The sequence below is a fragment of the Botryllus schlosseri genome, chromosome 2 (assembly GCF_051294905.1).
Source record: "Botryllus schlosseri isolate E-star chromosome 2, Bs_hap1, whole genome shotgun sequence".
Classification (NCBI taxonomy): Eukaryota; Metazoa; Chordata; class Ascidiacea; order Stolidobranchia; family Styelidae; genus Botryllus; species Botryllus schlosseri.
The window spans coordinates 924863-941325 of record NC_137237.1 but is presented as its reverse complement, the minus strand read 5'-3'; the positions used below and the strand labels follow the sequence as shown (position 1 = coordinate 941325).

At 40.0% G+C, this 16463-nt stretch overlaps 1 protein-coding gene across 2 annotated transcripts in view; it reads left to right on the top strand.

Moving 5' to 3' along the window:
* The window catches only part of LOC145432873 (acid-sensing ion channel 1-like), a 37657-nt gene that overhangs the window by 17590 nt on the left and 3604 nt on the right, over positions 1–16463 (top strand). Inside the window, exons 1-9 of one of the 2 annotated variants that reach the window (XM_080309696.1) lie at positions 1591–1986; positions 4484–4741; positions 9556–9738; positions 10459–10664; positions 11281–11491; positions 12362–12509; positions 13370–13497; positions 13559–13718; positions 16052–16175. In XM_080309696.1, the coding sequence (XP_080165822.1) occupies positions 1960–1986; positions 4484–4741; positions 9556–9738; positions 10459–10664; positions 11281–11491; positions 12362–12509; positions 13370–13497; positions 13559–13718; positions 16052–16175 (1445 nt within the window). In that variant the 5' untranslated portion in view covers positions 1591–1959. Of the gene's footprint in view, positions 1–1590; positions 1987–4483; positions 4742–9555; positions 9739–10458; positions 10665–11280; positions 11492–12361; positions 12510–13369; positions 13498–13558; positions 13719–16051; positions 16176–16463 lie in introns of those variants that run through there. The other variant, XM_080309697.1, reaches the window with a different exon arrangement.

The window sequence follows — 16463 nt, the reverse complement described above, 5'->3', positions numbered from 1 at the left end:
ATTTCGCCGCGGCACATGAAATAACACCGTATCATGCAGAGATCATCAGAATTGATATTTTCAAGTCCAAATCTTGTTCTAGATTTCGGTTTATTATTAAACATTTCATCCAATCAATGCACCACAAGATTGCGATACAATGACTTGGAGTATAGCCACTTGAGTGTGGGCGATGTATCGAGAAGGCTTGCGCACTGAATGAAACATAAAATAAGATGACATAAAAGGAGAAGCGAGAATTTATCTCGAGCTCTGACTAGACTGATCCAAATACAAATCCAATTCCAAATCTGCAATTTACTCTGCATTGCGTCCAGTCCACATCTAAGTCAAAATCCGGTAATGGCTGACATTTGATCAAAAATTACATGAAAATTGTGTTGCGACAATTTTCAAGTCCATATCCATAAATCCATCTTCAAAATATTCACAATCCATTTCCGATCCAACTCCAAATCTATACTAATCTCTGGTTTCTGACACATAGAAAATCTTTATTTTTGAACCGTACAAATTATTATTATTAATATTATTTAACAATATACTTATGTTGCGGTGCTTATAATAGCGGTTGGTGGGATTATAAATATTTGATTTGAAATGAAGGGACCCGGAATTTCATTCAATTTCCAAGCCTTTTCGCATTCAGTAACTTTTAATTTTATAATCTAATTTGAGAAAAGTCGTGTAGTTCTCATTGTAATTCTAATCTCATTAGGAGAAGCTGAACTATTACTATTTGTCTATAACTGGGGGTAATTTCGGTTCGGTGAAGTTTATCCCATCTTTCATTTGTCCCGGGCCCCGTCACAACGAAATAGCAATTACAAGAACGATGCAATTCTCATATCGGTGAATCTCTAGAGAGCCGACAAATATTGCCAACTAGTTAACAAGGCGGATGACTCTCACGAGTCGGCGATTGTTCTGTCTTTGTCGTCATTCGTTTTCCCATCGCGCGATCGATCGGGAAGAAAATGTACAAGAAAAAATGTGCGACATTGCATATGACAGTGAACTAAGAAACTAGACCGATGCATGCAGTGTAAGAGAGTGCTCTTTTGTTACCGGTCGTTTCGCTCACGCGAAAGCCTAGCGGCTGAAATCCTGAATCCAGTTGAGCCGTAGCGTATCATTCCGAGTACATGCGTAATTCCAATCAAGTTTTTGAAGGAAATTAGTTGAGATTCGCAGATAGTCAGGGATCAGACCAGGACAACTATAGATAGTTCTAGTTCCCTAATTAGCCGGATTAAAGCGAAATGCCGGTACTATAATGTGTAATATGTTTCTATTCTCTCATTTTAATTCTAATTTGTTTCTGATTTCCTGAAAATGCTATATAACTGTGCTACTGTATATTGATCGGTGTCCAGGTATTTGTCATTCTCATGCTTGTGAGAATCGAATGTGACGTCACATGAACTGAACTCAATTTTTGCCGCATTTCTATTTAAATCGAAGTTTAATTCAAGTTCCAGGTCTGCGGTAATTCAAATTCAAACCTAATTTGGAAGAATGGTTTATGCGTATCATTCTAGTTATAATTTTAATCATCATCATTCATCATCATTGGTTTATTTGCAATTTTATTAGTTCAATACACCACATAAAATGCGATACAATGAAAAGACAGGAAGATGTCGAAGCGACAAGGAGTAGTCTATGGAATCGGACACCCACCTTGGCCTAGGCGATGTAAAGAGGAGGCATGCACACTGAATGAAAGTAAAGAAGATAGTATAGAAAAAGAAAGCGACGAGAAATAGGGCGGCATGTCATGGGAAGCGAGATCGATAGGTCAAATTTGGAATAGCTGAGCATTTTCTAGTTTTCAAAATCTGTAGGCAGGAAAGAGGTGATGATGTTCGTGACAACGAATCCCCGCGGTAACGAATATTTCCTTTTTATCAGGGAAACCGGAAGTAGCTATTATTCAAGGAATCATCCGGGCTTGGCATGAGAATGAACGTCGTCCCTGGTAAGGTGAGTCACAATCTTTCGACATGTAATCTTCCATTTTCAGCGGCGACCAGTTACTTCATAGGGTTTCCAGATATTTGAGCACACGCGACACATACTCAGAAACAATTTTTCGGCAAAACTAAATGATAGAATTCTCCATCGTAAATACTATTCATTTCAAGTCAAAGATTTTGTACTCCCATGACTTTGCTTCTACGGGTCGTAATTCAGCCAAATTTGATGTGCAGCGTTTTTTAGGCAACCTAATAATTTCATGGCGTACGCCAATGAAATTTAAAAAAAATCACCAACCCCATGATATACAATGAGTAGAGCATGCGACTTAATCCCAAAATTAACCTTTAACCCATCGTAGGCAAAATATTAACCCATATAATCAAAGTCACATGCCCAAGTCATGCTCGATCATGTGTGGACAAGCCCTTCACCAATCACAAATGGCAGCTATGTTGCAATATGAAACACATAGCGCAGTGTGGATAATTCTTACACAAGTATCTATTAGCTTTCGGCGAGCCCCAAATTTTCGCCTAGCCACAAAAACATAAATCAACCAAACTACAAATATAATAGATTTCTATAGAATCCTATAGTACACAAAATGAACCGTGTTAAAACACAACGGTGTTAACACAACGGTGTTAAAAGAATCATACCATTAAAACACGATTTTAACACAAACAGAACAGATTTTAATGAATATTTACTGCGAATCAGTGTGTCTTCTGCCGTATAAGTCCTGTATGTGCCTTGACATCCAGCGAACCCCTGGGGCTCGTGTGATGCCCTGACGTATTACCTGAACATATCATCGTATCGCATCCCGCGTGGCGACACCAAATTTCCAGTAATATTCGTAGCTTATGTTTCGTGTATTGAGATACGGATAATGGAGGTTTCAAACCTTCCACAATGGAAGAGTGTCGAAACTATCATTCTTGTTGATAAATCCACTCTCCGTTGCACAAAGTTCAATACGCAAAATGTCATCTCACATTGCTCGACTCGAATCATTAGAATTATTGCTCGATTTGACTTCGAGTACTCGGACCATTGCGCCCAGCCCTATAGTGGCCACGCGCTGGCGATTGCGCCGCGTAAAGAATATGGTAGCTGACAGTTTCGGATCGACGCATTTCGTTCACGATGTGAACACAATATTGAAGTCCTGTCATCATTTCAGTCTCGCGAAATTTAATCGAAACGTCATTCGTCAGAGCTCCCAGTCTTAACATGACAAGAACTCGATACGCGAATTAGTCATTAGGATCCGCACCTTGCGTTTTAGACTAACCAGGGCTTTTTCCGTATTCTCTAGATTGAAATTCGTCCACGAACTAGCTCCTATCTCACAATAGTTGAGGAAACTGTACTTTACTGTACTTCAGTGAAAGTAGTCGTAACTTCCTAGATTTCTGCTCAACCCCAAGTAGAATTTATAATTTCTGACTAAGTAGAAAGTAGATATTGTACGTCTAATTTTGCCTATAAACTGGTTGCTGCTAAGTAGTGATTTCCAAGTCGGTAAAAAGTAGGATTGAAGTGTGATGCATTGATTTTAAACTATAGGTAAGAGTAGGTAATATAGGTCTAATTTCAGCTGTAAAGAAGCTGAAGGCTGTGAGGTAGAAGTAGTCTAATATCACAATCACTTGAGTAAGTAGTGTAAGTAGGACAAAACTTACTTGAGTACTCCGCAAAGTAGAAATCCTTGCAAAGGGCTGGGGCAATGATTGGAGCCGAATTCGAGCCGAGTATCAATTGTAATGATTCAGTTCGATTAGCTAGAGGTGATTTTTTTAATAAGAAATATTTGCCTTCCCGACAAGAGCGATATCTTAATACTTTCCGATACTTTATTTCGCCGTTGAAGAATTGATATCTCAGCATCAGAAAACATGGTGCACAAGGTTACGAATATTCATGGAACGGCATTTCTGCGTCCAGTCGTACACTATGTATCTAATAACCATCGTAATTTCCCTGTGACCGATGAAAAGGTGCACAATTGACCTTTTCAAGCCATTAATAATGTTTTGAGGTCGTAATTGGTGGCTTTTAAATACTCAACTCAAATTACGTTAGAATTACGATGATAGCTACATAGTTCTTTTGTCAAAACATAATCATCAAATTACTGTGGCTGAAATCGTAAACACTTGGAAATTGAAATCAATTCCTGCTTAAAAGAGATACTACAAAAATCAAGTTCAAAATCAGCTCATATCGACGTCACAGTTTATTCTTATTAAGCATGCACGAGAATGGCAAATGTCTGTGCAGCAAACTTCTCTCGATCTCCTGTAGCTTTTTTGGGAAAAGCAGACATTAGATTAAGCATGGAAAATTTCACAAATTAGGTTAGAAATACATCACATGCATTTCGATATAATTAAACAACTAGAATTATCTAGTTGTCCAAGTCTCATTGCAGCTACTAACGTGTGAACGTATAGTCAACTTATCATAAGTCTACGTGATTTCATTACCTTTCCAGGCCACGACATCGAGCGTTTCCAATATCGGCGGGAAGTCCTGCAAGGCTTTACCCGCGCCGTCGGCATATATCTCCGACAATTCGTGCGCGCGCTGCGCGGGAATGCACGCGCCCGCAGACCATAAAACGGCGCCTGTCCGCCGGCCCCACACCATCTTGTCGGCTTTCAACGACAAGGTAGCTCCGATCGTGACTTCAAAGTCGCATGTTCAGGAAAACGGCGCGAGGACAAGAAGGAGGAGTTCCATGTCCGACAAGGTGAGGAACCAAGTACTTCTACTTCAAGTATACTTTGCATACTTCATTACTTCCTCAAGCGGTTATGCTGTAGACTACTTCTACTTGTGCTTGAAGAATACTTGAAGAATACTTGTAATAAGTGGCACTTGGCAAATTACAGATGTAGTCAGTATCGAAGTATCTCTACTTATTCCAAGTATTGAAGTAGGTTTTGCCTATACGATACTTACTCGCGTGTTTTTATACTTTTTACGTACATTTTATACTACTTTTACTTCTACTTTTTAAGTCAAATTACTAACTTTTTACTATTTTACTTTTTCCATGTCGGAAAAAGCTTCTAATAACCTTAGGTTCCTAATATAGTAAATGAGTTGAGTGATTCGATTCTGAATCGAGTATTAGACTTCACAACAGTAGAAATGATGTCGAATATTCAAATATGAGCCCTTTATGCGACCATAAAAATATTACGTCAGTTCTACATCACAATAAATATGATTTGGTATTTTTTCGACCACACCAATTTTATCGCACTTTCTGACAATGAGAGTTGAGTCAGAAGTGATACAGCTAGGGTTTCATTTAAAACAAAAATCAATTAAAAAAACATGTTTATAACATTTTTTTATTTTTTTTTTCATTTGTTTTGTTTTTAAGCCATTACGTCATGAATCTTTTAATGTGACGTGATAGCGAAAGGATATTAACAATTGAAAATATAGGGTAAATATGGCTCCTTTGGTCCCCTGTCATAAACGGACCAAAATATCTTTAACCAGGACTAATTCGTTATGCAGCATTTTTACGGTCGGTGGTCATAACCAATGATCTATATCAGAGGTCTCAAACACGCGGCCCGCGAGAGCTAGTTCGCGACGGCGCTCTGGATTTTCATGTATTCGAAAATATATTTAACTTACCCATATCTTTTTCATATTTGACTACTTGAAGTTCGATGTAAAACTATTTCAAAAATCTGAAATCTCATCGAACTTCACCTTCACAACACGTCCAATAGCTACCATGTGGTGGAAGATCAGCTATTATGTCACATTTGTAGTTCACGATGATAAAACATGACCCGTAGATGATTTGTGACTGAAAATTGTGATTTGGACTTAACCGCGACAGTTCGTGAAATTACCTCGAATTTGGACTGACTGCCGGGTGATAAAATGATGATAACTCGAGTCGAGTAGGGTTGAACGTTGAAATTAGAGTAGGACTCGGAACGCCGTGACCTTGTACGACCAAGGACACAACAAACTGCCAATCTGTCATATGGAATAGTAAGATATCAGAATGTCATAGCTTGCGTTGCGTAGCGGATATAGTTATCTAATTATGTCAATATGGAAACCATTGGCATTCTGTTGTCCCCATGATGTATAGTTAGTTACAGCCGTGGTGATCTTTGGTCTCCTTATCCATGTTATTATCGCCGGTGGCGAGTCAGGTAGTGGTACGTTCCACAGCTGTAATCCCAATGGATTCTTCGGCGATTGGACGTTTCTATTCCAGGGGTTCTTAACCAGGGGTCCACGGATGCATTCGGGGTACGAAGCACTACATTAGGGGGTACGAGATGCATCGTGGAATTAGGCCTATATGCTATCTGGAGCTTAAAATTATTTTGCAAAGCAACAAAAAGTGGAATATTTTCGGGCTAATTTAGTCAACTGAAAAATATTCTTTGCACTACGCGCGATTTTAAGTGAATTGACTTTTTGGTTGGTATCATCTTAACTGGGGTTGAAAATGGATAGGGAGGGATGCGAGAAATCTTATTGAAAGCACAAGGGGTATGATCACTAAAAAGGTTAATAAACACTGCTATTATTATGACACAATAAATATTAGATTTAAATTGTTAGTGACCTGTTCCAATCGAAGGCAAATACAACGCAGATGTAATTTGACTTTTGTAATGACATGAGCAATGGCCTATCAGGTCTATACAAGAAACCCGGATTAGGCTACATTGCTCAAATGCTCTGACCTCTGATATCAGAACAATCTTTGGTAACTTCTAGAATATCCTTCCTATAATTGTGGCACGTCAAATCTCCGCTAGCTGCAATAAGATAACGCAACAGCTTTTACTATGTCATCACACATTTGTCCTCTCTCATGGTTTATATAACTCATTATCTTAACAAATTATGCCCGGCACAAAGACAATTTTTGGAAATGTGATTTTTTGCCGTGGCAAGCGTGAATAGTACAATAGTAAATTACATTTTCACGATGTTTGTGGAATGCCTATATGCAAGGTCTCGTCAAATAAGGCCTACTTGGAAATTTACATTGAATATCCCTAATACTGATGCTGCGTCCCGCGGCGGCGTCAAAAACTAGGAAATTGGCCCGCGAGCATATTTGAGTTTGATACCTCTGATCCAACCATTCCATATCGTATACGTCGACTATATCGGGCGCAAATCTTCCGTAGGCACTTAGGCATACTACATGTTTTTTTCGAAAGTATTCACACATTTAGGGCACAATTATGCAACTTTGAAAAAAGCACGATTTTGTTTTTATATAAAGGCATTTTTTAAAAACATGTTTTAAACAAAGTGTTTTAAAGTACCATTTGCTTTAATTGCAACCCCAAGTGGCAATTCTGTGGGTCGATCACGACCTCACAGATATCTCATTTCAATTAACGTGCGCAGCTTTGTACTATACATGTTTCGTATGCTGCCATACGACAAGTCGAGGTTTACAGTTTTCCTCATGGAAAAAATAGTATCGAAGCTATAATTTGCGTCGATAAATCAACTCTCAGTACTCGACAAAATTAGCTCTTACTGCTTGACTCGAATCATTCGAATCAGTACTCGATTCGGATTCGAATACTCGGACCATCCATTGTGTCCGTCCCTTGTAACAATGCAGTATCAGGATCAGCGTAGCCTACGATACTTATCGTAGGCCCCGGGATCAGTTTATTAATATTTTCATCATTTCAAAACACCACAAAACTGCGATACAATGAGAAGATAGGAAGGTCTCAAAACGACTTGTAGTTGTCTTCGAAATCAGACACCCGCCCGGGACTATGCGATGTAAAGAAGAGGATGCACACTGATTGGAAAGTATTTAAGCAGAGAATATAGAAGGCAAGCGAGAAAATGACGTGACAGGCGACGTAAGTTGAGTTAGATATGTTGGGTCGTGGTGCGATCATCTTGCGGGCTGACTAGGCTTCGCAAGTTCGATGTACTGTCTCGTAGCGAGTAATAATGGATTCCATATCCTCAAAAATCCAATAATGAGCCCGTCAGAATAATTGATTTCTGGTTCCCTCGTTGGGCTCACTTTAATAACTCTGTCTCGTTACGATGACTTGGGGTCTCGTGGGAGGCGCGCGAAAGCCGGATTTGAGAGCGCTCCTTGCTTTGCGTATTATCGTCATGTCGCGCGACGCATTGACAACAAAACTCCGCGTAATGGATTGGAAAATAAATGCGGCGTGCGCCGTGGCGGAGGATTTTCGGATTTGTGACATCATCCGACGTGATCCGAAATTTAGGCGTGCGATTGTTGTACGTCATTGCGTTTGATTATTTATCAGCTTGGTCATGACTAGAAGAGCAGGTTTTTCCGAATTAGATTACAGTTAGAATGATAGCTACACATTTCTTTCGAATCAGATTAGAATTAGAAGGACTGAATTTACAAAATCTTGTAAATTCAATTCGATTCCAAATTTGAAAGAAATACAACAAAAAACAAGTTGAGTTCTTATCAACTCATAGCTGATTCACATAAACACGAGAAGGAAAAATCTCTGTACACCGAGCTTGACTCGTTCTCACGATTCAGTTCTCCTGTAGCATTTTCAGGAGAACCAGAAATTAGATTAGACTGAAAATAGCAACATTTTACAAATTAGATTATAATTTGAGTACCGGCATTTCGCATTAATTCGTCGAATTAGACAACTTGAATTATCTAGATGTCATTGTCTTCTCTAATTCGCCAGTCTCTTCATCCGCAATTTCTTTTCACCTGTATGCATGTCTCTTATTTACATTTATCTACGCCATTGCTTCTCAACCGCGGGTCCGCGGACCGGTGCCAATCCGTTACAAGTTTGCTGCCGCTCCACCAAATATATTAGAATATCATATCTCAATTCCAAAATGTACGAGGTTGGACGCTTGTCCGTTAATTAAAGATATAAAGCATCAAATATTCAATAGATTTAAAATTTTAAAACGTGTTTTTCTGCATGACGTCGTAAGAATTTTACATAGGTATAGTCTATCACTCGCTTGCGATAGGCTGCGTTATTATGTGTGAAAGCTAGAGACTTCCAAAACTTCATTAAATTTAGTGCAATTTTATACGACACTTGTCAGGATAATAGGGAAACAGCGAAGTCGCATTTATTTCAATGGAGTATGGAGTCCAAACAATCACAATCAAGTTAGTGGTCTAAAACAGGACTTCGCGAGCTTCGCCTTGCAGAAACTTCTATAGAACGGCGTATAAATATATAATATAAAAAATGCGGCATATGAGTTGCAAACATTTGTTGTGGCTCAATTTAGGGTTGATTTTGATTTTTGAAGACCCTCAAGTGACCGCAACATTTGTTTTGAAGTGTTACCGGTCTGCAAGACCAAATAGGTTGAAAACCACTGCTCTAGGCCAATTTGGTTGTTTGGCTTAAAGACTACTCCAAGTCGTTTCGACACCCTTACATCTTTTCAATATATCGCAATCTGGTGATGGTTTGATTATGATGAAAATTTCAACGATGATGTTAAATGACTGATTTATTGAATGATTGATTGATTGACAATCTGTTCTGACAGCGTTCCGCGGGTGATTTCCCCTCGCCTGCGCCAGAGGAGCCGAAACCTTCCGACCTTTCTTTCTTCGCGGAGAACACTACGCTGCACGGCGTGAGTCACGTGTTTCTCAAACGCACCGGGAAGTTTCGGCGCGCGGTCTGGTTCGTGTCGTTCTTCGTGTCGCTGGGGCTGTTTTTGCATCAGGTGAGGAAAAGATGAGGCGGCAAGTAGCGAAGCGCTTTCACTTTTTCGAAGTGGTCAAGTGCAGGACTGTGATCAAGTCACAAGGTTCCTATTCACAAGTCGATTTTACTTTTGCAGTTTGTTTCGAGTCAGGACGAGTCATTTTCAATTCACCACCGAGTGAAATCCGAGTCCACATCAGGAATCAAAGGGTCGAGAGTCCGGCATTCAAGTCATAGTGTTCACTGTTCATTATTGAGTTCAAGTCAGGTTCAACAAATTTTTTGAAACACCTGGTTGATCAAAGCCTCACATTCATAATATGCTCATTTTTCTCAATATACAAATGAAAACGAATGTAGGTATTCTAATTCGTCAATTCTTGTTATTCTTTCATTTGAATTCTAATCAAGCCAAGCTCGGTACAGATATTTATCATCCTTGCGCTCATGAGAATGAACTCCAATTTGGAGTTGAATTGAATTTCCAAGTTTTTTTTTGCGAATTTATTGGTTCTGATCCTGATCTAATTTGACAAATAAACTGCGACTTCAATTCTAAATCGAAACTGACATGGAAAAACTGAAAAGTTTCTAGTTCTCCAGCTCTGCTTATACTTGTGTTCGAGTAGAAAGTTCCAGCATTACTTCTACTTCTACTTGAATACCATGATTTCATTGACCGCCTCTGGTGAGGACGATATTCGCGAATCTGCCTCGAATTCGACGCGTTTCGTTTCAGGCCGAGAACCGAATCTCCTATTATAATTCAAGACCTCACGTCACCAAACTCGACGAGCAAGACGTTGGAATGATGTTTTTCCCCGCTATCACCATTTGCAATATGAACTCGTTTCGACTGAGTCGAATCACCACGGACGACTATTTTCGGGTCGCGGCGCCGATTTTTAGGATCTTGGACGAAAACACGATGGGTTTCACTGATGAGTGAGTTTTGTAGCCAACGTTAGCCAGTCAGTAACGAAGTACTTCTGTTTTTTCTGAAGTACTCAAGTAGACTTTGCTTACTTGTAGTACTCATTGTAGTACCTAAGTGGTTATGTTCTATTTCAAGAGCTTTCAGGTACAATACCTTTTTTGCAATTCGGATTGGGGATTATGCTTACATCATCACTATAAGATATACGTTCATTGAAACTAGGCAAAAGATCCCATGCATCATGATAGCCTAAAGTATTTCTCAAAATTGCATCTACTTATAGTGTCGTTAGTCATTTTGTGTATAGTTGCAAAGATATGCACCTGCAATTTCGAAAGTGGCGACCTCGGACTAACTCTAAAAGTTTGTAAATCATCGATCAAATATACGTTTGGAAACTATTCATTTGAGAACTTTTCAGCTCTTTATCTACAACTTCTACTTGAAGTAGTTTTGACGTGTCTTTAAAACGGCTACTTCTACTTCCACGCGTGTATATCAACACTGAATATGGTACTCTGACAACCTCTGGTAGCTAATCGCTTACGTCGAAGTGTCGTGAGTTTACACGAGATCACATCACACATGCAGGGACAATAAAGACACTGTATCATATATTTTCAGTTTCAAAGCCATCAAAGATCGGACGGGCTTGGGAGGCATACCGGATAAGCTGTCGCCGATCGTAGAGCAAGGCAGGGATTACCAACCAAGGAATAAGTCGTCTTTTGATATGTTTGAGTTTTACCAACGAACCGGGCAAGACTTGAGGGGAATGGTTCGAAAATGCTCGTTTCAAAGAGAAGAATGTTTGAAACCACGTTTCTGGAAAGAAGTCAGTTATGCTGCGAAATATTTTGTTCGTCGCGGTCGTAATTGCTCACCGAACATTCAAGCTCTTTCACAGTTTTACGATATTCGTTTGCAGGGCTCGGTACATTGATTCGATCACTCCAATCCGAATCAAGTATTAATTCTTATGATTCTAGTCGAGTAGTGAGAGAAAATATTTTCGTGCATTTGAAATAATGTGTTCCTTTCCGGTGAGTTATAATATCAACAAGAATTATAGTTTCGATACTTTTTTGCCAACGCGGAAGCCTTGAAATCCGAATTGGTCGTATCACAGCATCCAGAACATGCAGTAATGAGCCACGCACGTTAGCGGAAGTTGCATTTCTGTGAATCCCTGATCAACGCACAGCATAGTGATAAAGGACAATGAAGTATGGACAAGGCCGAAAAAGTACCAAATTATCTTTATGTGGTGTCGAACTATGTCATTATTTTCTTTCTGATCGTGGAAAAGGTACATATTTGAGCTTCTCATATCATTTATACTCTTAAGACGCCATAATTCTCGAATGCTCGACTCGATTCGAACTGTACTGTACTTTGCGCAGCTCTATTCATTTATAATGATTAATGACAGTGAGATTTTATGTAGAAAACGATGTAGTTTGGAGAAGCTGTGGTTTCCCTTTCGTTTCTTTTCTTTTGTGTTGCAAATGAGTATTGTCCGACTCGACTGACAGATTTTGAGTGATTTATCTACCAGCAGCATAGGTGAATATGGTACATAACCGGTGCAGATTGTAGAAATAAACATGACTGGGTCAGGTGTGACGAGCTTCACGCGTCAATGCGACCAAAACAAAACATTAGCCCGCGGACGAAAAGTGAAGCTGCGCGCTTCCTGTTCCAGGTCTACACGAGATACGGAAAATGCTACACTTTCAACTCCGAGACAATGGACCCTCCGTTGAATACGTCCAAGGGCGGTGTGGACAACGGTGTCGAGTTCCTGCTGGACGTTCAACAGGAAGAGTACATGCCTGTCTGGGCAGAGAATGGTAATGGTGGACTTGGACATCTCTAGATCATTCTACTCGTTTAATTAGACTCAAGAGCGAAGTGTCGCTAATCTGATTCCAATCTAATTTATGAAATGTTTCTATGATCTCATGTTAATTCTAATCTTATTTCTGGTTTGCCTGAAAATACTACAGGAGAACTGTGTAGCAGAGATGAGCGGATTTGAAATTTCTATGTCCTAATCCAATCCAAATCCAAACCTTGAAATCCAAATTCAAATCCTAATCCATAACTTTTTCTTATTCAAGTCCATGTCCAATCCTAATCCGATTCCAACTGGAAATTCAGAAAAAATACTAATTTATGCAATGAAGGGATTCAAAAATATTCTTTCACAATCAACGATTCACTTGATTCAAGATAACTTAGTAACCATAAGTACATTAATAACTGATCTGAATAAAGTTTGTCGCCATTCGCCACACGACATTTCAATCTCCCAGAAAATAGGTAAATCCAATCCAAATCCTAATCCGTTCCGAAAAAAATGTCTAATCCAAATCCAATCCAAATCCGTCAAAATTTCACAAATCTTGTTTTTTCAAAACCTAATCCTAATCCATGCTCATCTCTGCTGTGTAGTGCGAAACGACTTATGCATGTAGTACTGACATTTGACATGCTTATGAGAACGAATTCTGATTTCACATGAACTGAACTTGATTTTGAATATATTTCTTTCTGATCAGGAATTTAAATCCATTTCCAAGTTTGTGGAAATTCAATCACTCTAATTCTAATCTGATTTGCAAAAATGTGTAGCAATCACTCTAATTATATTCCAATTTAGCAAAGCTGGTAACAGATAACTGATAACAGATATTTATTTCCAAATTAGACGAAATATCGGTAGAAGCCGGCTTCAAAGTGCAAATCCACCACCAGAGCGAGCCTCCATTCATCCACGAGCTCGGATTCGGCGTGTCGCCCGGGTTTCAAACTCTGGTCGCCACTCAAGAACAAAGGGTGAAATCGTCCTTCCCTGTATGCTTTGGCTGACTGCTTATTGTCGCCCTTCTCTTTGTAGATCACGTTCTTGCCAGACCCGTGGGGCGACTGTATTGAAAAGGGCAAGGATATGGCTCAGCCTTTTTACTATAAGAATTACAGCATTTCGGCGTGCCGAATATCATGCGAAACGGAATATGTGATCGCGCACTGTGGATGCAAAATGGTCCATATGCCAGGTACGCACGTATTTCTCACCGAGCCGGCTCAAACTGAAGTAGAAGTATCACTGTGAATTTCTACTCAACTTCAAATAGAGATAGCGATTCTAAACATGTCAAAGGGCTCTTTGAAGCGGTTCTCAGGACCATTTCACACACAGAAATGGAGCAAACTTATCACGAAACTTTCTACTTTCCAAAATCCTACGTGTAAAACGGTTCCATTGCTCCAAAAATGCCAATGACTTCTTTGCCTCGGAATCAAAAGCGCATAAGTACAACACGCGCGTGTCCTCGTCTTCCAACTGTATTCAGGGCCGTAACAGCACTTCGTCACCCCCCCCCTCCACACACACACACACACAAAAAAAAAAAAACGTTGGTACTAGGCCCCCATAAGGCGATAGACCGAAATTATTCGCCCCCCCCTCCCAGACCCCCCTCAGGCTATACGCTATTTACCGCTACTTATCATCTACATTGGGTTCCGTTTAGTTAGTCAGCTTTTCTCACCTAAACACGCGAAGCGTGAGAAAATTCGGTCAATATGATCGGGAATTGCACATATATTGCTATCAATTTTCATCCTCTCTCTGCTCACGTAATCTGGTAGAGCTGAGTGAGGTGTGTTTGAAAAGGTAGGAACCCTCAATAATAATTAACAACTTCGGTGTATACCCGTTGGCAGGAACGAAACAGCACTTCGTCAGGCCTCCCAAAAACAAAAACGTGAGTTATGGGCTCCCATAGGGTGATAAACCGACCGACCCCCTCCCGCCATCACGTTGTTCGCTTTTGCCACGAAATTATAGTTGTACTTTTTAGTGAGCCAGCGCACAGCGCGAAAATCTTCGATAATTCATGATTAAATCGGTCTATAAGATCGGGAATTGCATATATATTGCTATTAATTTCTTGTCCTCTCTGCCCACGTAATCAGCTTTACCGGCAGAGCAGAGTGACGTGTCTTGGAAACTGTAGGGCCCGTAACTAATAATTAAACATCTTCGGACGGGCGGACCCGTTGGTACGACTTCGTACATGATGTTATTTCGTGACCTCCCGTCTGCTATATCAAAAAATATAGAATCGCCTAAACGTACTAAACTAAAAGATCACACGATTTCAGATTGGTATTTCTTCACTGGCATATTATTTTTCCCTGTGGGGTGGTATTTGTCTTGTGAGGTTCGGATTTCCAAGACAGGAACATTCGGCTCCAGTCATTTAGGCGCCTATGAACAATTATACTTATATGTATTTTGCATACATAACGAAGTTTTCGGTCAGCATAAGGGCAGTCCTTTTCGGCCAAGGTTTTCTCGCTGCCGATCGTTCTGGCACACTTCTTGGAGTCGCATGTTACATGGCCTAAGACTTTACATGTCTTGGTGCGTCGTGGCGCGGTAATGGCTAACGCCGATATGCCCATTTCTATAAATCTTGCGTATTTTTTCTTGGGGGAAGAGTACCCAATAATCAAGAGATTTGGTAACTTGAAATCGCGCGTAGCGCAACAAAAATTGGAAAAAGTTGCATAAATTTTCAAAAAATACTCTATTATTTATTTTAATTCACGAAATAATTTTGGGCCCCCTTCGAGCTCCCCCCCCCCCCCACCCCCCAATTGGGGAGTTTGGGGTGAGGCAGTTACGGTCCTGACTGTATTATATGGTCGACAGGAAAGATCATCGCTCCATATCCGACAGTCGTCAAGCATGTCCACTTGCAAGTCGAAATACAAGCAATTTCTACTGAATCAATACTAGTCAGCCCTCAAGTTCACCGGACCACGACCTGACATTCCGTCACATGCTCCCTCATTCAGTCGCCTGTCCTTATATATTATATTCTATTACTTTTCATCCCGTGTGTAAACCTCCTCTTTACATCGCCCAAGGCCAAAGGTGGGTGTCCGATTTTAAAGACCACTCCAAGTCGTTTCGACACCTTCCTATCTTTTCATTGTATGACTATGTATCGCAGTCCTGTGGTGTTTTGAAATGTTACAAATATTAATAAAAGTGATACTGGTAGTATAGTTACACCTAAAAGCTTTTCGTGCAGTGCGTAGTACAAGCAGACAAGTAATATTTAGAATAGTAGAAGTACTTCATTACTGACCGCGACCACTCCTGCTGGCAGATCGTCTGGCTTATCGAATCGTAGACAACTAGACATGTGTGCGCGATCCCAATGTGTATTATTCCTATTTGTAGGCTTATGAGAGAGTTTCATTGATTGACTTCACCAAGTCGGATCGATTCCTTATTACGATTCTTGTAATATATTGAAGGGAAAATACCAATAATTACGATGATCTCGGATTCGATTTCAATTTTACTTGGCAGGCAATTCAAGCGTTCCTGTTTGCAACCCTGGGAGATACAAGTCGTGCGCGGACAAAGCTTTGGATTTCCTACTGACTCAAAACGTGTCCACGTGCGCATGCAAAACCCCGTGCGAAGTAATAAGGTATTCGAACGCTAATTCTACTCTAATTATAGCGAAATAGCCGTAGTCTAATTTGTGAAAAGATTCTGTGCTCTCAATTTAATTCTAATCTCAGTTCTGATTTACCTGAAAATGGTACACGAGAACTGTATCGTACGAAACGAGGCAATCTTGATGCACAGACATTTGCCATTCTCGTGCATATGAGAACGAACTCCAATTTGATAGGAACTGTCCTTGATATTTGTTGCATTTGTCTAATTCAGAATTGATTCTATTGCCTAGTTTTTGCGAATTCAATAATTCAAA